Source organism: Mobula birostris, chromosome 11, assembly GCF_030028105.1.
Source record: "Mobula birostris isolate sMobBir1 chromosome 11, sMobBir1.hap1, whole genome shotgun sequence".
In the NCBI taxonomy this organism is placed as follows: domain Eukaryota; kingdom Metazoa; phylum Chordata; class Chondrichthyes; order Myliobatiformes; family Myliobatidae; genus Mobula; species Mobula birostris.
Window position 1 is genome coordinate 24,605,161 of NC_092380.1, and position 22,320 is coordinate 24,627,480.

The 22,320-nt window shown below is 51.8% G+C and overlaps 1 protein-coding gene across 1 annotated transcript in view; it reads right to left on the reverse strand.

Moving 5' to 3' along the window:
- Nucleotides 1–269: 269 nt before the first annotated feature.
- Nucleotides 270–22,320, reverse strand: part of LOC140204937 (SH3 and multiple ankyrin repeat domains protein 1-like) — a 209,392-nt gene continuing 187,341 nt past the window's right edge. The window contains exons 19-22 of the mRNA XM_072271919.1: nucleotides 21,891–22,006; nucleotides 14,902–15,004; nucleotides 11,263–13,606; nucleotides 270–8,955 (exon numbers count right to left, since the gene is read on the reverse strand). Of these exons, the coding sequence (XP_072128020.1) occupies nucleotides 8,358–8,955; nucleotides 11,263–13,606; nucleotides 14,902–15,004; nucleotides 21,891–22,006 (3,161 nt within the window). The 3' untranslated portion in view covers nucleotides 270–8,357. The remainder of the gene's footprint in view (nucleotides 8,956–11,262; nucleotides 13,607–14,901; nucleotides 15,005–21,890; nucleotides 22,007–22,320) is intronic.

Sequence of the window (22,320 nt, forward strand, 5' to 3'; positions counted from 1 at the left end):
CACCAGGCCAATGTAGAACTGAGGGAGCATTGTACTGTTGGAGATCGCCCCCCCTTTTAATGAGACTTAAACTCCCTAGCCAGTCTAATAGATGCCAGGACACTAATTGGAAGGAGAACCAGGGATTACCCCCAATGCTGCGCTCCACCTAGGTAAGGCAGGTTCTCTGGTTTTAGTCACACAGCACAGAAACAGGCCCATCAGCCCAACTGGTCTGTGCTATCCAAGAGGTCCCATCTGAACTAGTCACATTTGACATCATTTGGCCCATAACCTTCTAAGCCTTTCCAATCCATGTAACTGTCCTACAATGTTCTGAAAGTTGTTTTTGTACCTGTCTTAACCACTTCCTCCGGCAACTCATTCCACATATATACTATCTCTGGTGTGTAAAAAAAAGCTTCCCCTCAAGTTTCTACTAAGTCTCTCCCCTCTCACCTTAAACCTATGCCCCCTAGTTCTTCAATCCCCAACCCTGCAAACAAGAGTGTGCAGAGCCCCTCTCAACATTATGCCTCTCAGTCCCCCGCACTCCAAGGGAATAAAACCTTTGCTTGTTCCACCTCTTCCTGTAACTCAGTCCCTCAAGTCCTGGCAACATTCACAAAACTTTTCTGCATTCTTTCCAGTTTGATATCGCACGCGTGCATACACAGAGAGCAGATTCCTTCTGACTGTATTCCAGCACATATAGTATCGGGTACACAGATACATATCAACCCACACACGTGTAGGCAGTCTCACATAGATATACACATGTGCACGGATTTGCACATTGGCACACTCATACTTCTGTTCACATTTGTGAACACACACATGCATCTTGCACACTGTACAAACCTGTAAATTCTACCATTCTCTCACACACTGCAAATCTGTACACCCACACTCTCACATTCACACTCACTGACACATACACACACACTCTTATGCACTCAGACAGACAGACATACACACACACCCACACACACACATGGAAGGAGATTATCTCTGTATCCAGCAACTGGGAAGAAAGGGATTAGTGACGATCCCATTGAGAGCTACAAGGTGCCAATATGCAGCTGGCATTGCCAGTCAAATCCAGCCTCCCACATGGAAACCTTCAAAAATTTGTGTTAGAACGCCTTGCATTTCTGTTTTTTTTTTTGTGGGACTCTCTCCAAATCACACACCTTCCACTCCTCCAGCCCTGGCGTGACAGGTCACGAGATGTGCCCGTCACCAGAAGATTTACTGAAGTACCTTCAGTGAAAAAAAAACAATGTATTACTTCAATTAACCCTCAGCAGGACTGAGGAAGAGCTCAATGCACACTCACGAAAGACCAAACTTGCACCTTTGCAGGGTTAAACACAACATGGCAAATGAAATCAAAGCGATGCCCGCTAGAGATGGCTCATCAGAATGCACCACCACCACACACCATGCAGTTCTGGTCTCTGTAAACAGCATACAGTTTTCAATCCTTTTAAATGCTCTTTTAAGAATTTAAATGTAAAATCAAATTGGCGTTGGCCTGTGTGAGGGAGCACACAGGAATTCTATTAGTGCACCGTTAGCATCACTGTCCTTTTGAGGGAGATGGGAGCCTTTGTTTATACTCATTCCGATAAACCTTCACTATCAATACTCAATGTATAATCATCGCCCATCTTCTGTTACCCCAAGTGTGCTCCCCACACCCCACCCCCAAAATGGGCACAGCAGACACGCAAAACATGGCCTTCTCACCCACTCGACCCTTACCCCTGTGCCTTGATTAATGATTGGGTTGTATAACGGGTGAAGATGCTCACACTGGAGGCTGGAGGGTGAAGAAGACCTGGAGTTAGAGGACTGTGTGGGTGGATGGCAGGAGGAAAAAATGGGGCCTGGCTTGCGCTTGCTATGTTCTGTTTTGTTGTGTTCAGGGTCGTTCTCCTGAGCTCTGTGGGTGGGCTACGTTGGCACTGGAATGTGTGGCGACACTTGTGGGCTGCCCCCAGTACATTCTTGGGTTGCGGTAGTTGTTAATGCAAATGTTTCGATGTACGTGTGATTAATCAATGTGAATCTGAGAACAGGTATCATGTCTTTGGACACAGATGTCGAGATTGGATGGGTGGGGCAGGGAGGGTAAGGGGACAAAGTGGGGGAGGGTCACACTTCTATCCAAATGGAAGACAATTTAATATCACCTGCAGTGCAATGGGCACCCCCTCGTGGACAGGTTGCAGTTGGTACAATGCCAGGACTTTTGTCCTTCATTCCCAGATGGGGTGAGAATTGGTGGGAGAGGGAACATCAATGGGAATTGCTCTACCTACCATGGCAGGATCGCACACTATGACCACATTTCACCTTGCTAACCCGTTATCCCTGCTGTCATGGTACGTCATATCTCCAGGGCCCACCTTGCCTTCAGTGTGGACAAACCCCTCATGCTAGAAGGCAACTCCCTAATACAGAGAGTGTCTCCCTCCTTGGGGAGCCAAATTGACTCCCACCTCCGTGCTCAATTTGAAAGGGGCTGTCACCTTGTTCCTGTTCAGCATTTGGGCAATAGAGGAGCTGAACAACAGGTAGGAAGGTTCACCGAAGTGCTTTTTGACCAAGAAGTCTTTAAAATAATGAAGGCATTTGACAAGAGGCAGGACAACACTAAATAAGTTGGGGACAGCACAGCCAGGAGAACGACTGCCTCCTATGTTTAGTAAGCCGGTTTTACCCCCGACTGTGGCTGCTGAGCGTGCAGAGTTTGCACATTTTTCCCGTGACTGCCTGGCTTTCCCCCGGGCGTTCCGGTTTCCTCCCACACCCGAAATATGTGCTGGTGGGCTGATCGGGTGCTGTGCGTTACCCTCCTGGTGTGTAGGTGTGTGTTGGAGGAGTTCAGTGGGATTGATGTCTGATGTGAGTGTGGGCTTGGTCTCTGTGAGCTTCAGAAGCGGAGGCCGGGGGGTGGTGGCAGCAATCTGGTTCAAAAGTCACATGATGTATTCTCAGAAGTACTTGTGCAGTTAGTTAGAAAGGAGCCAACTTAGGACAATAACTTTGCTTTCAGTAAATGGGAAATGACCTGCAATGTTTCCCTAGCTCCCACAGAAATACTGATTGCCATTGGTTGGTTTACCAGGACACACACAGTGCTGGAGCAACTTAGCAGGTCAGGCAGCATCTATGGAGGGGAATAAACATTGGATGTTTTGGGAAGGGTCTGGGCCTGAAACATCAACTGTTCATTCCCCTCCACAGTTTCTGCCTGACCTGCTATGTTCCTCCTGCATTTTGAATGTGTTGCTCTGGATTTCCCGCATCTGCAGAATCTCTTGTGTTTATGGTTTACCTGAAGGTCTAAGTTTCAACTCTTCATGGAGGCATCAGTCATCACCTCAATCCGAGAGTTCAGTGTCCAGACGTTGGTAACCGCATCCTCTCAACAACACCTGCCTAATACCTCCAGTCCCAGGGCTGTGAGTGGGAAGGAGCTTCAAACCTAACCCACACTCCCATTCAGCAGGAGAAGCAAATTGATTCTTGCAATGCTGGGTTTGATCTCCTAGCATTGCATTGGGCTTCTCCTGAAATCACCGTCCTCACCCTCTCTTCAGTAGTGGTGGGGTCATGGGACTGTGATCAAGGGTAGGAGGCTGGGGTACTCCTCCCCACTTTCCCTCTACGGTCCCTTCAGTAGGCACGTCACACCAAATATTCTCCGGACACTGGGGGATGCTCATGTCTTAGTCTTGCCTTTGGACAAAGTGCTCTCTCCTCCCACCTACATGGGTGGGGGTTCACCAGGGCTCCTTTAGGTGGTGGGGCCATGGCCCGTGAGCCCTATTGCCTCAATACCATCTACCCGACAGGAGACGGATTAACTCCTGCTCACCACTCATCCCTTGTATTGGTGTCCACCTGGAGAGTAGCAGGTGAGACAGGAGAGGCGCACCTGGACTACAGGTAGCATCACATACCCTGCTTGCTGGAATTGGGTGTGGCGGGGGGGGGAAGTTGGTGAGTTGGGAGTTCAGAGTGGTTGGGGAGGGGATGTGAATTGCTTACAGAAACATTCTCACTGAACCCCGGAATGCCCCGCTCTCAACCATACACTGAACCTGAGTGCGACACTCCCTAGCACCACACAGCGGAACTTGGGACCTCGTCTGTGAACAGACCGCAAGACATTCCCTAACTTCTGACGATCTGGGATAGATGCCTCGAGGGTCTCTAACTCCCCCAGTTTCAGGGAATGTGTTTGTGTGCACTAGTGTGCATGTGTGCGCGTGTACCTGAGCACTGATGCAAGTGTGACACAGTGAATGGCAGAGTGTGCGTGTGTGAATGAGTGTGAGCGTGTCAGCGCCAGTGTAAGCATTCTGTATGGATGCATCATGGCTTGTTATGGCTCTGCAAACGACCGCAAGAAACTGCAGAATTGCGGGCATACCTCAGCACATCATGAAAAACAGCTTTCCTTCTGGCTACACTTCTCGCTTCCTTAGTAAAGCAGACAGTATCATCAAAGATCCAACCCACCCCAGACATTCTCATTTCTCCCCTCTCCCATCAGGCAGAAGATACAGAAACCTGAAAGCTCGTACCTTCAGGCTGAAGAACAGTTTCTATCCCACTGTTATTAGACTCCAGAATGGACATCTTGTGTGATAAGATAGACCTTGGCCTCACAATCTACCTCATTGTGATCTTGCACTTTATCATTTACCTGCATTCCACTTTTTTTTGGAGGCTTTTACATTTAATTCTACATTGTTATTGTCTCACCTTGTTGTAGTTCAATGCACCATGTAATGATCTGATCTGTATGAACAGCATGCAAGACAAGCTTTTCACTGTATCTCAGTACCTGTGATAATAATAAACCAATAGCAACGTACAGCTGTGTGTACACCAGCAGCCCCTGAGCTGGGCAACCTATACGTCTCCCCTTTGATTCCCGCAAGCCACTGGGCATGGCAGTGTTTTAAAGCATTATGACAAACACCATTAATGTCAATGTTTACCCTTTTCTCATTATTTCACCTCATTTCCAGTCACTTATTTTTAAACAGTGCCCCCGCCTGGTTCTAGATTCTGCCACAAGTGGAAGCACCTTCTCCACACTGACCCTGTTCAGATCACTTAGGTTCTTGTTCCTTAGTCAAGCCACCTGTCAAATATAAGCCCAGCCTGTCTAAACTTGCATTGCAACACAACTGCCCATTCCTGGCAGCAGTCCTTAAGACCTAGGAGCAGAAATAGGGCACTCAGCCCGTCAAATCTGCTCAGCTGTTTCATCACCCCATTCTCCTGCCTTCTCTCCCGTAACCTTTGACATCCTCCCTAATCAAGAACCTACCAACCTCCACTTTAAAATATACCCGATGACTTGGCCTCCACAGCTGTCTGTGGCAATGAATTCTATACATTCACCATCCTCTGGCTATGAAATTCCTCCTCATCTCTGTTCTAAAGGGATGTCCTGGTATTCTGAGGCTGTGCCCTCTGGTTCTAGACTTCCCCACTATAAGAAACATCTACTCCATGTCCACTTTATCTAGGCCTTTCAATATATGATAGGTTTCAATAAGATCCCCCCCTTTCTTCTCAACTCCAGTGAGAACAGAGCGAGAGCCATCAAATGCCCCTCACCTGTTAACCCTTTTATTCCCGGGACCATTCTTGTGAACCTACCCCGGAAAACTCTCCACTTCTCAGTCTCTTAAATATAAGCCCAGCCTGTCTAAGCATTCCTTGTAATAAAACTGCTCATTCCCATCATCAGTCCAATGAACCTTCTGAACTGTTCTGATGAATTCACCTCCTCCCTCAAATAAAGACACAGACATTGTAACACTTCCTCCAAATGTGTTCTCACCAAAACTCCACATAGCTTAAGTATATCCTCCCCTTTTATTTCGCATTTCCCTCACAAGTAACAAATAAATGCTCTGTATGTTTTCTGAAATACTAGCTAGCTGTACCTGCAGACTAGCCTTTCCCCCTTTCCCAGCCTCAACATGAAACATTAACTGTTTTCTTTCCACAGGTGCTGCCCATCTGGGCAGGTTCTTCCTCCATTGCTGCACTGGTTCATTTTAATTCCCCTGCACCGTCTCACTCTTTACATAATCTGCTTTTTTCCCCTTCTTCGCTCCTGCCAAAATGAATAATTTCACATTTTCCCACTTATCAGAACTTTACCAGTTCACCCTCTCGGGGCCCTGAAAGCTCCTGGCTGTCATCTATATCATTGCGTTATTAACAAATGTAACCAGGTTTCTGATAAAAATTTTGTGAAACTGAGGTCTCAGGACCTAGCCCAGTGGCAAAATACTTGTCTCACCTGGGCATTAAAAGTATTCATACCAGCTCTGTTTCCTGTCCGTCTCCATCAGTCTGTAACATTCCTCCAACATCAGCTTTCATTTACCTCGATGACCTTTGAGGTGGCCCTGTATCAAACACCTCCTGATTACATAACCTTACCAGTTCCCCTTTACGCACAATACCTTACCCAAACGTCTTGATATGTACACATCCACGTTTGTGGGAGTGTTCACGTATGATCGCGCGTGCGTGTGTGTGTATGCGCACGTGTGTGTGTGAGAACTTCAGAATGCATGTTTTTGTGCCTGTATATATATATATGTGTGTGTGTGTGTGTGTGTGTGCGCGTGTGTGTGTGTGTGTGTGTGTGTGTGTGTGTGTGTGTGTGTGTGTGTGTGTGTGTGTGTGTGTATATACAAGTATGTGTATATAAGTGCATAAGTGTGCGAGAGGTAATCCTGTGTGCATACATATACAGGTTGTTGCAATTTTCCAGTGAGGAATGCTGGGGCTGATGAGTTTTTGATCCTTTTGTGGGTGGCTGAACAGGGAGCAGGCGATGGACTGGGTGGGTGGGAGGAAAGTGAGGCAAAATGCTTTCTTTGAGCCCTGGAAATTGGCAGGAGGAGAGATGAGATTGCCCAGACACTGAGAACTGGCGGATAAAGGAAACCTGCACTTCTTTGCAGTTATAAAGGAGACGGAGGAGAATCTTCGGGTCCCTCACCATTACAGTGCAATGATTGGTCTGTATGGCGGTAAGCGTCTGACACCCCCTTCAGCGCATGACGTTGAAATCCCTGCTGCTGATCAGAGGGGGGCGCTGGTGTTGGGAGTCTTTGCAGCAACTACTGTATGCAAGAGTTGACTTCGTACATTCACCATCCTTCCAGTGGAACTGGTTTCCAAAGGGATTGGATGGGGTTGAGGTTGGGAAGGGTAGCAGTTGGTTCGGGTAAGGAAAGTGTAGAGGTGGGATGGACCTGAGGGAATACTGGGTGAATGGTTTGGGAGAATGATGGTAGTGGTGGGGTGGTAGTTTGGAAAGAGGGGTTGTTGGGGAGTTGGGAAGGCTGTTGGGGTGGTGGAAGGGTAGGGAGTGTATAGGAAGTGTGGGATGGGTGGGTTAGGACGGCAGGGGGATAGTGGTGAGGTTGGGAGCGTGTGGGGAGATACTGGGTTGGATTGGGAAGGGAGTTGGGGGATTGGGGATGGGTTTGATTTGATAGAGTCAGGGAAGGGATTAGAGGGGTTGAGAGAATGGTGAGTGATTGGAGGTATTGGGAGTGGGGCAAGGGTTGAGTTGCCAGAATGGGGAGGGCTTGGGTGGGGAGAGTTTCGGGGTTAGGTTGGGGGATTGGATCGGGCTGGGTTGCAGAGAAGGAGGAGAGATTAGGAGAGTGTGGGGACTGAGGATGGACCTGAGTTGAGTTGGGAGAATGGGGGAGGGATTGTGGGGGGTCTAGAGATGGCTTTGGCTTGGGCTGGGAGAGTTAGGGTGGGATTGAGGGTTGGTTTTGATGATTTGAAGAGTGGAGAAAGGGGCTTAGGATGAGTTTCAGAGTAGGAGGAGAGAATTGGGGGAGAGAGAGAATGTGGGGTCTGGCAATGGGTTTCAGTTGGGTTGGTGGTCTTGGGAAAGTGGGGCGAGAGCTTGGAGAATGGTTTCATTTGGGTTGGGGTAGGGAGAGTGGGGGAAAACATTTGGGCTGGGAGGGTTGGGTTTGGATTGGGCGGGTGTGGGGACTGAAGATGGGTTTTGATTTTGTTGGGAGAATGGGGAGGGACTGAAGGTTGGTTTGTGTTGGCTTGAGTGGGGTAAGGATTTGTGGGGTGTGGGGAACTGGGCGTGGGTTTTGTCTGTGTTGTGAGAACGGGGAGGAACTGAAACTTGGTTTATGTTGGGTTGGGAGACTGAGAGAGCGGGGCAAAGGATTAAAGCAGGATTTGGGTTGGATTTGGTGATGGGAGGAGAAATTACTGCTGGGGTTGGGAGGGAGAATTGAGGGGTAGGGAGGGGAGCCCACGTGTAGCAGCCCCACACCCAGGGATCACCTCTCAAGGAGCTGCTTCAAGGCCCGTTCAATGTTCATGCGGTGCCCGACACGGGTAACTCCCAGGTCCACGTAGTCCTCCTTCTGTAGCGAGGGCAGGTGGCTGCCGTCAATCTCATTGTCCAGGAAATGCTCCTTGTGTTCGCCGAGGTGTAGGTACTCCAGCCAATCAGCCACATCGAATTTGCTCCAGAAGGCCAGAGGCTTGGCAGCGAAGGGCTTGTCCGGGGGTACAGGAGGGGGCGACTGGAACCCTGCGGCTGGCGAGTGGGCTCGGCTGCTCGGCGGGAAACTGGCGTAGCTGTTGCCCCCCGAGGCGGGGGCGCTGTGGGCATCATAGGCTACCGGTGGCGGGGGTGCTCCCACAGCCGAGGGCAGGATGGGCAGGGAGGAGGGGCGGGGGGTGGCAGGGCCAGTCCGCGGCTCAGCTGGCGACATGGAGGGGCTGGGGGCCCTGCGTAGCACCGGCTTGATGTCAAACTCCACCGTCTTGGGGGGCCTGGGCCCGGACAGGGGATTCTGTGGCCAGTTCTGGAAGGTGCTGCTCACTGGAGGCTTCTGTGCAGCTGCACCCAGGGTGGGGTCATCCGAGAACCTGGCAGAGGGAGGGGAAGAGTCCATGAGTGAGCTGTGCTCTCCTCTTAATGCCCAGTACCCTTCTCTCCTACACCCAACCATAGCCAATGCCCAACATCCATTGTCCTCCTCCCTAGCCAACACTTAACCTCCTTCCCTACTCCCATCACCCAAGCCTGCACTCCCTCCCCAATACTGAATGCTCACTGTCCTCCTCTCACCTCAAAGCCCAATGCCCAAAACCCAACCGCCTTATGCCCTTCTAATGCTAACCCCACATTCTCCTCTCCAATACTCAATGTCCTCCTTCCAGCCCAACATCTAACTTCAACTAATGTCCACTCACTGTCATCCTCTACAACACTCACTGTCCTATTCCCTGGCCAACTGAAAACCAACTTCCTTCAAACTCACCCAATAGTCAATACCCTCTCCAATGTCCAACACCACCCAATGCCTAATATCCAATACCCTGGACAACTAACAGGCACCTTTCTCCCTCCCATCACTCAAACCTGCAGTATCCTCCCAAATGCCCAATGGCCACTGCCTTTCTTCTGAACATCCACAGTCCTCCTCCCTCCTTAATGCCCTAACCTAACGCTCTTATCCCCCTCCAGTGTCCAACCCTGCATCCTCTTTTCAATACCCAACGCCGACTGTCCTTCTCACTGACCAGCAACTAACCTCCTTCCTCCCTCCCATCACCCAACTCCACACTCTCAAGAAGTTGGCATCCATCACAAAGGATCCTCACACTGAGGTCATGCTTCTTCTCTTTGCTACCATCAGGGAGGAGGGACAGGAGTATGAAAACTCTTTGCTGTCAGATTTCTAAATGGTCCATGAACACTAACTCACAATTTTGCTCTCTTGCAGTGCACTATTCATTTATTCTTTTGTAACAGAGTACATTTTTATGTACTGCTGCTGCAAAATAATAAATTTCATGACATACATCAGTGATAATTCTGATTCCTGTTGCCCACTGCCCAACCCAATAGCCAAGTCCAGGTCCTCCTCTCCAATGCCCAATACCCACTATCCTCCTCACTGTCCAACACCAAACTTCCTTCCTCCAGCCTAACACTCAACCTCCTTACCTTCTTCCACGGCTCGACCCCATGTCCCCCCCTCCAATTACCTAACCCTACACCTTCTACCCCAACACCCAAGTCCACTGCCCTCTTCCCAAAAGCGCAAATCCTTGCCCCCTCTCTTCACCCAAATCCACCCAATGCCTAACACCCAACTACCACTGTCCTCCTGCCGGCACAACACCTAACCCCAACCAACGCTCACAGTCCACTTCCCTGGCCGATGCCCATCCCTGTGACCTCTCTCCCACCACTCAAATCTGCATCGACGAGCAGCCAGAGGCTCACCAGGCCTGTCCTTTTAAGGCCAACGCCGGGAAACTGACCTCTTCACTCCACCCTTGAGGAAAACGCTCTAAATCCTTTCCCAGAGAGTTGGAGGAAGGGTGCTGGAAGAATGCATTCCCCAGGCACTTGAATTGACAATAGAAGGCTACATTCTGCTTTCTGTTGTTCTTTTCCTTTATTCTACCTCAATGAACTGTGTAATGAATTAATTTATGTGAACAGTATGTAAGACAAACTGTTCACTGTATCTTGGTACATGTGACAATAATAAACTAGTTCTATCATTTCTAACCCACCCAAGGCATTCTCCCTTCTTCCCTTTCCCATCAGGCACAAGATGCAAATGCCTGACAGGATGTACCTCTAGTCCCTGGCCCACTGTTATCAGACTCTTGCCCCGATGGTCTATCTCATGATGGCCTTGCACCTACCTGCACTGCACTTTTTTTGTAAGTGTAACACTTTATTCTGCATCCTGTGGCTGTTTCTCCCTGAGGTGCCTCAATGTACTGATAAGACCATAAGGCAGATGGGCCATTTGGCAAAATCGAGGCTACTCTGCCATTCCATCATGGCTGATTTATTATCTCTCTCAATCCCATTCTCCTGCCTTCTCCCCATAACCTTTGGCAACCTTACTAATCAAGAACCTATCAACCTCCACTTTAAATAGAGCCAATTACTCTAATTATGTAATGACCTGATCCGAATGAACGGTAGGCAAGACAAGCTTCTCACTGTCTCTCGGTACAGTGACAATAATAAACCAATTTGTTAATCCTTACATAATCAAAGACCCTACCCACCCTAGCCATTTGTTGTCCTCCCTTCTCCATGAGGCAGAAGATACAGAAGTTTGAAAGCATGTCCCTCCAGGCAGAGGAAGGGAAAACAACAGACAGTAACAAGTCTAGGAGGAGCTCCTCAGTGGCGGTGGTTACCTGTGGCGGGGTGGTGGCGGCTTGGCGGCAGTCGGTGGTCCCACGCTCTCTCCGTGCCGGGCCCAAGGGCCCCCGCTCATCTGCTGTAGCTTGGAGCTGAGTTCGCTGATGATGCTGGCCTTCATCGAGGCCATGCTGGGCACCTGGCTGTGCAGGGGCTCCTCCCACAGTGGGGGGACGGATGCCGGGGGCTGGGGTGGGTAGGGGGTGTGGCCGGGGGCGCAGGGAAGGCCTCGGGGCGGCGGGCCAGGACGGGTGCGGGGCCGGCAGGGGAAGGCGACCGCCGGCTGCTGCTCGGGGCCCAGCACGTGGCCGTCCAGGTAGGCGGCCATATAGGTGTCGAGCAGGCCGTCACCCTCAGGTGACAGGGCAGAGGCGCCGCCCACCGTCTCGGGGTGATGGTCGCTGCCGCTCCGGCTGTCCGCCTCCTCGATGCCCGAGTCGCCCACCGCCTCGGGCGGGGTCTGGACCGAGGCCTGGCACCCGCCCCCGCCTGCTGCCCCCTGGGCTCTGGCCCCTGCCCCCTCCAGGCAGCCGCCCTGCCCCTCCTTGGGCGCTTGGGTCAGGGTGGCTACCTCGCTGTCGTAGGAGGTGAGGCTGGAGCCGGTGGAGTCAACGGTGGGCAGGCTCTGAGCTTCGGGGCCAGGCGGAGCTGGGGGAGGCGGCGGTGGGGGAGGGGGAGGGGGAGGGGGAGGAGGAGGAGGAGGGGGTGGCGAGCTGGGGGGCGGCGGCGGAGGCACCACCACCTCGGGCCCCTCGAAGCTGTTGGAGAACTCGAGAGGTGGCGGCAGTGGGTCGCTGAAGACAAACTCCTCATCAACGTCGAGCGAGGGGGCAGGCGGCGGGAGAGCGGTCAGCGGCAGGGCCGGGGCTTCGGGGGGAGTCGCTGGGTATGCTCGAACACTGGCTGGGCTCTCAGGGGGAGCCTCTGCATGGGCCCGGACTCGGGCCGGGGGCTCAGGCGGAGGTGCAGGGTGGGCTCGGACCCGGGTCGGGCTCCCGGGGGGAACTGCCGGGTGGGCCCGAACTCGGGCTGGGGCCTCAGGGGGAGCTGCTACCGCCGTCTCCTCCTCTGACCCTCGAGCGGTTGCTGGCCCCCCTCCAGCCAAAACCGGGGGCTTGGCTCCTTCTCCCTGGCTGGGCTCGGTGTAACGGGCCGAGACCAGGGCCTTGCGCTCCTCAGCTTCAGGTCTGGCCTGCTCCTTGAGCAAGCGCTCGCGGGCAGCCAGAGCCAGGCCTAGCGGCGACTCGGGATCCAGCACCTTGCCAGTCAAGGGATGGATGAAGGTGCCGGCCACCACCGATCCCCGCTGCCCTAAAACTGAGGGGGCCGGTGAGCTGAAGGCGCTGCCCGCCCCTTGTGCTGGCTTGCCCACCTTGGTCTGCACGGGGTAGGACCGGCCGGCTGACGCCACCAGGTTCAGGAAGGCATCGGCGTGGTTGAACATGCCTTCGTCGATGGACTTGGAGTGGGCGAGCCGCCGGGCCGGGGACGGGTGCCCGCGGGTCTCCGCCTCGTCCGTCGATAGGAAGGTAGCCGAATTGTGGCGGGCCTCAGCGTAGCGCTCGCGGTGCTCGCGATCTCGTCGAGACGTCCCAGGCACGACTGCAGGCCCAGGCCCGGGTCCCGCGCTCAGCTCTAAGCCGTGGCGGGCCTGTGGCGCCTCGGGCCCTGCCTCAGCCTCCACACTGCTGCCCTGGCTACTGCGGCCGCTGCTGCTGGTGGACGGTGCCTTGACAATGATGGTGGGGATGGGGATGGAGCAGGTCTTCTCCGCTGGCTGTGGGGGCGGTGCCTGCGTCTGCGGCTGCTCGTCCTCCACCTTGGACTGCTTCACCAGCGGCCCCTTGCGCCGCAGCGGCTTGGCGGGCACGTACATGGCGGCATTGGCCGTGCGGCCCGCCGGGTTGGAGTAGCGGGCCTCCGCGGCCTGGCCGCGGCGGCTCCTGGCGGCGGAGGAGCCAAGGGGGACCCCGGTTCCCGGGTGGTGGGCCGGCCTGTCCTCGGAGAGCTGCTCACCCGCCTGCCGCAGGGCCGCGGCCGCCTTCTCCCGCCGGTGCCGATCTTTGGCCTCGGCCAGCTCCTGGCGCAGGCCGGCATACAGGCTACCCGCCTCGGCAGCGTTGAAGACGGCGCGGGAGGAAGCGGAGGATGGGGTTGGGGCCTGGGCCAGGGTGGGAGGGGGCGGCGGTGGGCCGGTGCGGGGCTGCACCAGGTTGAAGGGCGGGTCCGGAGGAGCAGTGGTGGGTGGTGGGGGGATATCGTCCGCACTTGGCACCGAGAGGCTGCGGGCAAACTTGAAGGCCGGAGGCACCAGGAATTGCTTTTCCTCCTCAGAGGCTCCTGCGAGGGGAGGGTCAGGCGGAAAAGGAGGTGGTGGGGGAGAGGATGGAGTGTCAAGGAGGGTGGGGAGAGAGGGAAGGTGGGAGAAAGCAGAGAGGGGGTGGAATGGTTGAACGTGGGGTGGGAAGAGGGGAAGTCACGATGGGTGAGGAGGTTTGAGTGGGGTGCAGGATTGAGGGGACAGTAGGGATGAGAGAGAGTAGGGGAGTGGGAGGATGAGGTGGAGAGATGAATTGAGGAGAGGGGAGGATTGGGCAGAATAGGGCAGTGGGGAGAGGGCAGCATTGGGCAGGGGCATGAGGGAAAGGGGAAGGGTCGGCAGGGAGAGGAGATGAAGGGCAGAAGGGAAAAGGGAAGGACAGGCAGAGGGGAGGGCAGGTTGGTGGAGTGGGGAGAGAGATGAGAGAGGCATTGAGTACCAACAGCGAACAACCACCTAACACATACAACTTGCAAAGACATTCCGGATATTGACAGAAGACGTGAGTCACAGTTCATCCCCTCATCTCCCCTCCCAAGAATGAACAGAGAATGCTGGGAAACTAAGAGGGAGACACCATGCTGTTGTTTTGCTCCCATAACACAGGGAACACATGAATAATACTTCAGGAGCAAGAAAGGTCAGTTACTGTGCAACCCTCGGGTACCGTACCAGTGGGGACAGGTCTGTCACTGTATAAACTAGGGTATGGTACTGGTGGGGACAGGTCTGTCACTGTATAAACTAGGGTACGGTACCGGTGGGGAAGGGTCTGTCACTGTACAACACTGGGGTAAGGTACTGGTGGGGACAGGTCTGTCACTGTGTAACACCAGGGTACAGTACTGGTGGGGACAGGTCTGTCACTGTATAAACTATGGTACGCTACCAGTGGGGACGGGTCTGTCACTGTCTAACACCGGGGTATGGTACCGGTGGGGATGGGTCTGTCACTATATAACACCGGGGTACGGTACTGGTGGGGACGGGTCTGTCACCGTGTAACACCGGGGTACAGTACCGGTGGGGATGGGTCTGTCACCGTCTAACACCGGGGTACGGTACCGGTAGGGACGGGTCTGTCACCGTCTAACACCGGGGTACGGTACCGGTGGGGACGGGTCTGTCACCGTGTAACACCGGAGTACAGTGCTCGTGAGGAAAGGCCTGTCACTGTACAGCATTTAAGTCTAGTACGGTGGGGAAGGTTCTTCTGCTGCAGAACACAAGGGTGGAGTCAGGTTCTTGTATTTCCGATAACCTGGTACATTCCCCAGGACACTCGGCCCATCCATCCCTCCTGCCCCACGCTTACCCATTGACTTCTGCCGCATCATTCCTTGTTGTGCCGCTAGGTATGGACGGTCGAAGCTGATTGGAGGCCCCATTATCGACATTCCCGTCTGCCCATACAGTGGCTGTAGAAAGCGATGGGAATGGTTAGTTGCCGCAACTGCCCTGTAAAATGGGCTTACTCATTTTAAACGTTGAGGACACCCATAGCCAAACTGACTGTCTCCTACCTCCAATTACAAGCAACTAGTGCAGGTCTGTATCGCTGCATTACAGGAAGGACGTGGAGGCTTTGGAGAGGGTACAGGAGAGGTTCAGCAGGATGCTGACTGGATTGGAGGGCATGAACTAATAAAGGGCCTTCGGAGAAACTTGGTTTGTTTTCTCTTGAGCACTCGAAGCTGAGGGAAGACCTGATAGCATTTTATCAAATTATGAGGGCCTCAGATGGGGTAGAGAGTCAGAATATCTTTCCGAGGGTTGAAATATCAAATAGTTACAGCTTTGAGGTGAGAGGGAGAAAGTTTGAAGGAGATTTCATCAGCCGAGATGTTTATACACGGGTGGGTGGGTGTTTGGGGCCTCTGTTAGGGGTGGTAGAGGAAGCAGGGACAATAGTGTTGTTTAAGAAGCATTTAGACAGACAGATGGACAGGCAGGGAATGGAGGGATATGGATCATGTGCTGGCAGACGCGATGAGTTTATGTTGGTACAATAATCAGCACGGATATGATGGGCTGAAGGGCCTCTTCGTAGAAAATGGAACAGAACAGCACTGGTGGGCCATTTGACCCAACATACTTGCTCTTGGTGTTCTTGGTGCCGACTTATACCACATGTCTTCCTCCTGTGTATCATCCCTAACCCTCCATTCCCTTCAGATTCACGCTTCTATCTAAAAGCTTCTTAAACTCCACCAAACTCACCCCAGTGAACCATTCCAGGCACCTTCCACTACCTGTGTCCAAACAACTTGCCCCTCACCTAGCCTTTAAACTTCCCCCATCTAACCTTCAATGCATGCCCTCTGGTGCTTGACACATCTACCCTTGGGGAAAGATTCTGACTGTCTGACCTACCTATGCCTTGCATAATTTAATATAAAGCTCTAACAGTTGTCCCCTCAGCCTCTGACACTCATGGGAGAACAACCCAAGTTTGTGCAACCTCTCCTTACAAGTCAAACCCTCTAATCTGGGCAGCATCCTGGTAAATCTCATCTGCATCCTCTCTATTCTCCATGTTCTGCAGCAAGACTTGCTTACTCTTACACTCAATGGCTCGACCAGTGAAGACAAGTATGCCACATGTCTTCTTTATCACCTTATCCACTTGCAGAGCCTCTTTCAGCGAACGATGGACTTGGAACCAGGATCTCTGGGCACTTCACTGTTATTTATGGTCCTGCCATTGACTGTATCCTCCAAGGGGACCAGAACCCTGTGGTAGGGTTTGGAGGCTTGAGTGCCTCAGTGACCTGGAGAGCGATGTTGGCTGGAGGTCAAACTATCATGCTGTGGCTCTTGGTAGGGTCACCCATGCCAAACAGGTCAAAGAGTAGAGGCCAGACTAAGAGAGGTCCACCGGTTCTCCAGGTTTGGGAGTTCAGCTCAGGGCTAACAACCCTGACTGGTAAAACAAAATTGTTACAGAAACAGCAAGGAAGAATCCTTCTACATCTGAGTGCGACGGTATTCCTGAGTCTCCACCTGGGATTTGCATGACTGACAGTAGTGAAAACTGAGAGGAAGCTTCTAACATGATGAAGGAAGCCCTGAAGACCACCAGAGACGATGGACCTTCATTGCTGCCCTAAACGCCACTGGCATAACAGGCAGCAATACATATTGACTGTATACTTAGGGGTGTATGGGGTGTTAGGGAGGGGTAGCACCTCTGGTGGGGGAACATGTTGCGCCCTTTTCAAGGCGGTTTGTCCACCTTTGGTCCCCACCTGGCACTCAGCTCTCACCTGTGGCTCCCTGTAGCTGTTTGCATGCGACAGCGGCCACACCCCGGGCAACGGCTTCAACAAACCGGCTAAACCAGGTGAGGGTAGCCAACGGGTCTCAAACCCTCGGTGAGATAGGGAGTTGTCTGTCCCAGCATGTGAAGACAGACTCCGGCGGATTGAGCGGACGAGACCAATGGAAGGTCCAACAGTCAAGAAGGCGGTCTCTGCAAGCATTGTGGAACGTATGGAGCAGGACAAGACACAGAAGGCGTCCTGGTCATCCACTGGGCCTAGTCCCATCTCCAGCCGTCTTGACTCTGTCTTGCCACTGGATCCAGATGGGAATTAGGAAGAGAGAGTGAGGCTGACGCTGTGCAGCTCTCCCTTACTTAAATTCAAATCACACGTTGGTCTCGACACCGTCATAATGGCATCGAGGTCCTCATCAACGACGAGGGACGAACACACACATACTTACCTTCATTAAATTCTATCTGCCACTTCTCAGCCCAGATCTGAAATTGTATTCCTTCATTGTCCTTTACACTCTCGGCAACTCCACCGATCTTGGTGTCATCTGCAAAATTGCTTACCCACCCATCCACACTTATATCCCAAACTGAGGTTCCAGCTCCGATCCTTGTGAAACACTGATCACGGATCTCCAGCCAGAATAACAACCTTCCACCCTACTCCCTGTCGACATTTCGGGCCAAGATCCTTCATCAGGACTGGAAAGGAAAAGGGAAGATGCCTGTATCAGAAGGTGGGGGGGAAGGGAAGGAGTACAAGTTGGCAGGTGATAGGTGAGACCAGGTGAGGGGGGAGATCGATGGGTGGGGGAGTGGGGATGAAGTATGAAGCTGGGAGGAGATAAGCAGAAGAGATAAAGGACTGAGAAAGGATTTTGATAGAAGAGGATGGTGGAACATGGAAGAAAGAGAAGGAGGAAGAGCACCTGGGGGTGGCGATGTACAGTTGAGGAGAAGAGAAGAGCTAACAGGAAAACCAGAATGGGGAATGGAAAAAGTCAGGAGATCGTCTGAAACCCCTACTGTTTATTCCCCTCCATAGAAGCTGCCTGACATGCTGAGTTCCTCCAGCATTTTGTGTGTGTTGCTCAAGATATCCAGCATCTGCAGAATCTCTTGTGGTTATGAGCTGATTGTAAGCCTAGTTTGGATTTAACCAGTTTGAATCCTTGGGTCCCAGGCAGTCTAACTCTCCAGACTAGACTACCATGTGAGATGTCTTTGTTTTTTGCTTCTGTAAACAATGAGTATTTGATAAAGAAATAAGACAACCTGGCACTCAACACCAGAAAGACCAAGGAACTGATCATGGACTTCAGGAAGGGGAAGTGGAGGGAGCACACACCAGTCCTCCTCGAGGGGTCAGCAGTGGAATGAGTGAGCAGCTTCAAGTTCTCGGACGTCAGCTTCACCGAGTCTATCCTGGGCCCAACATATTGATGCAATCACAAAGAAGGCATGACAGCAGCTATATTTCATTTGGAGTCTGAGGAGATTGGGTACCAAAGATTCGAGCAAATTTCTACAGATGTACCATGGAGAGCATTCTGACTGGTTGCATCATCTTCTGATATGTAACGGGCAATGCCAACTTAACCAGCTCCATCATGGGCACTAGCCTCTCCTGCTAGGACACCTTAAAAAGGCAATGCCTCAAAAAAGTGGCATCCATCATTAAGGACCTTTGTTACTGAGGAAGTGCCCTCTTCTCATTGCTACCATCAGGAAGTAGGTACAGGAGCCTGAAGACACAGACTCAATGTTTTAGGAACAGCTGAGTGCCCAAAGCCACTAGCTTCAAAAGGACAACAACTATACCAGTTCCCAGAAGAGCAGGGTGAACTATCTTGATGACTAATGACTACCGTCCAATAGCACTCAGATCTACGGTGATGAAGTGCTTTGACAGGATGGAATTAACTCCTGTCTCAGCAAGGACTTGGACCCACTAAAATTTGCTTATCACTACAATAAGTCTACAGAGGACACAATCTCATCGGCTCAATGTGGCCTTGGATCTGCTTTATACAAATACCTACGTCAGTATGCTGTTTATTGACTACAGCTCAGCTTTTACCACAATCATTCCTGCAGTTTTGATCAATAAGCTCCAAAACCTGGGCTTCTGTACTTTCTTCTGCAACTGGATACACCACTTCCAAACTGGAAGACCACAATTTGTGTGGATCGAAAATAACATCTTCACCTCGCTGACAACCAACACTGGCGCACCTCAGGGGTGTGTGCTTAGCCCACTGCTCAACTCTCTTTACACAATGACTGTGTGGCTAGGCACAGCTCAAATACCACCTATAAATTTGCTGATGACACAACTATTGTTGGCAGAACTTCAAATGGTGGCGAGAGGGTGTATGGGAGCGAGATATATCAGTTAGTTGAGTGGTGTCACAGCAACAAGCCTTACATTCATTGTCAGTGAGACCGAAGAGCTGTTTGTGGGCTTCAGAAAGGGTAAGATGAGGGAACACAAACCAATCAGAGAGGGATCAGAAGTGGAAGGAGTAAGTAATTTCAAGTTCTAACCGGCTGCATCACCGTCTGGTATCCGTGCGGTGGAGGGGGGGGGGGGGGGCGGGGACAGCTACTGTACAGAATCAAAATAAGCTGCAGAGAATTGTAAACTCAGTCAGCTCTATCATGGGTACTAGTATCCAGGCCACCTTCAAGGAGCAGTGCCTCAAAAAGCCAGCATCCATCACTAAGGACCCCCATCACCCAGGCCATGCCTTGTTCTCATTGCTACCATCAGGAGGGAGATACAGGAGCCTGAAGGCATACGCTCAGCGATTCAGGAACAGCTTCTTCTCCCCTGCCAACTGATTTCTGAAAGGGCATTGAACCCATGAACATCATCTGACTACTTTTTATTTTTATTTTTTCACGACTTACCTAATTGAACCATTTTATACGTACATAAATATATATACTTACTGTAATTCACATCTTTCTATTATTATGCATTGCAATGGACTACTGCTGCAAAGAGAACAAATTTTACAATATATGCCGGTGATATTAAACCTGATTCTGATTCTGAGTTAGTACAATACTGTAGATTAAATCAGCAGTGGAAAATGTGGCCGTGGCCACGGGAGTACCAGCCAACAGATGGTGACAAAGAGCTACTTGCAACAACTGCTCTCTATTGTCCTCATGAGGATAATCAAAGCACAGCAGCCCAAGATTGTTCTCTTCAACATTAAACTTCTGGTAATTTGTAACTCTATATTTAAAAAATTCTGTACAAAGTTTTCTGTTCAGTTACTAATTAATGCTAATTACACATTAATGTACTGTAGATTGAGAGAGGGATTTGTACATTTCCCATCTGTTTAAACAATGACCGTGTAAAGCTAGTCAATGAGGGAATGCATTAAATTCCTGCGAATGTGAGAGGCAGTTCTGACCCACATCTGTTTAATAAGGAGCTGACACACACATACACACAATCCACATGCATACACCACGATACACTCACACGCACAATCCACACACACAATCCACACTCATGCACACATTCACACACACAATCCATACACACACACACCAACACCACAATTCACACACGTAATCACACACCACAACCCACGCAAACTCATATACCACAATCCACACACCCACATACCACAATCCACATGCACACATTCACACACACGTATTCAGACACCACAATCCGCACACATCCACACACACAATCCACACACCCGCACACACAATCCATACACACTCACACACAATTCACACACACCCACACACACCCGCACACACAATCCACACACACACTCACCACAATTACACACTCACTCACTCACCCATTCACATAATCTTTTCACTCGTGCCCACTCATACACCCACATATTTGCACGCTGTCTCTTATCCATTGAACAACCCAGTTAACCACCAGTGTCCCTCCCTTCTGTAAGTGTTCAAGCCCCTGCTGGAGGGGATGGAGAGCTGGAATGGAGGGAGGGAGAAGGTGAACAGATAGAAGGTGGGGCAGTGGCAGGGGAACAAATGGGGGAGAGGAAGGGGAAATTTAAGAGTGGGTGGAAAGGGGAGGACGGGAGTCAATGAGCGGAAAGAGGAGTGAAGGAGGACAGAGTGAAGAGGGAAGGGATGAAGATGGAGCTGGGGAGAGGGACAATGATGAACTGGGTGGGGATGTGGGATGGAGGGATTGGGAAGGAATGAGGGACGGAGAGGGAATGGGAGGGGGAAAGGGATGGAGAGGCAATGGGAAGAGAGGAACGGTGACGGAATGGGAGTGGTAGAGAGATGGAGAAGAAATGGGAGGGGGAAAGTGACGGTGAGAGAATGGGGGAGAAGCAATGGGAGAGGGAGAGAGACAGTGAGGGAATAGGAGGGGGAGAGGGATGGTGGGGGAATAGGAGGGGGAGAGGGATGAAGAAAGAATGGGGAGAGACAATGGAAGGGAGAAGAGGACAGCAAGGGAATGGGGCAAGTGAGGCAGAGAGGGACTGGGGAAGTGGGACAGAGAGGGAATGGGGAAGTGGGGCAGAGAGAATAGGGATGTAGGGTAGAGAGGGAATGGGGGAAGTGGGGCAGAGAGGGAATGGGGGAAGTGGGACAGAGAGGGAATGGGGGAAGTGGAGCAGAGATGGAATGGGGAGCAGGTGAAGGGGATGGTGGAGTGGCCGGAGGAGAAATCTGTAGAGATGGTTGTGGAGGGTGTTTGGGAAAGTTACATGGTGAGCGAGGAGAAAGAACAAACAGAATGACAGAATGGCCAGTGTGGTGAAGGGAGGGAGAAGAGAGAGAGAGGGAGTTTATAGGAGAAAGTGTTAAGAGCATAGGGAGTGGGAGACAGAGCAGGAGGGGAGGAGATAGATAGTGTGTGAGAAAGAGAGAGTGAGAGAGAGAAGAAAAAGAAAGAAAGAAAACCACCGCTCCAGAGACCAAGCTACATCCAGCTCCCATGCCAACCTTCCCAGCCCGAGAGTGAACACCCCCATCCCCACCCCCTCCCACAGAGCTGCACCCACCTCAGGACTGTAGTAGGTTCTGGGGACAGGACGGGGTTTGGGAATGCCAGCCTGACCTCCGGCCGTCTCGTTGGCGATGGACTGCTGGGCAGCAGCCAGGATCTCGTCCAGTCGGTCTGTGGGCAAAGGAGAGGCTTGGTGAGGTGATGGAGGGTGCGATGATGGTGGAGGGGGGTGGAGTGAGAGTCGGGCAATGGGGTGACACTGATCCTTCAGACCCTCACAATGGGATAGACCATTCCCAATGCAGTGGGACCGTGAGAAACGACAGGCAGATGATGGGGCAAAATTGCAGTCTGTGGGATAAGTTGAAGTGGGATTGAAAAGGGTGATGAATACAGGACTGAAGGTGACTGAATGCATGCAGTATGCGGAATAAGACAATCTTGTAGTACAGTTAGAGATTGGCAGGTATGATGTAATGGGCATC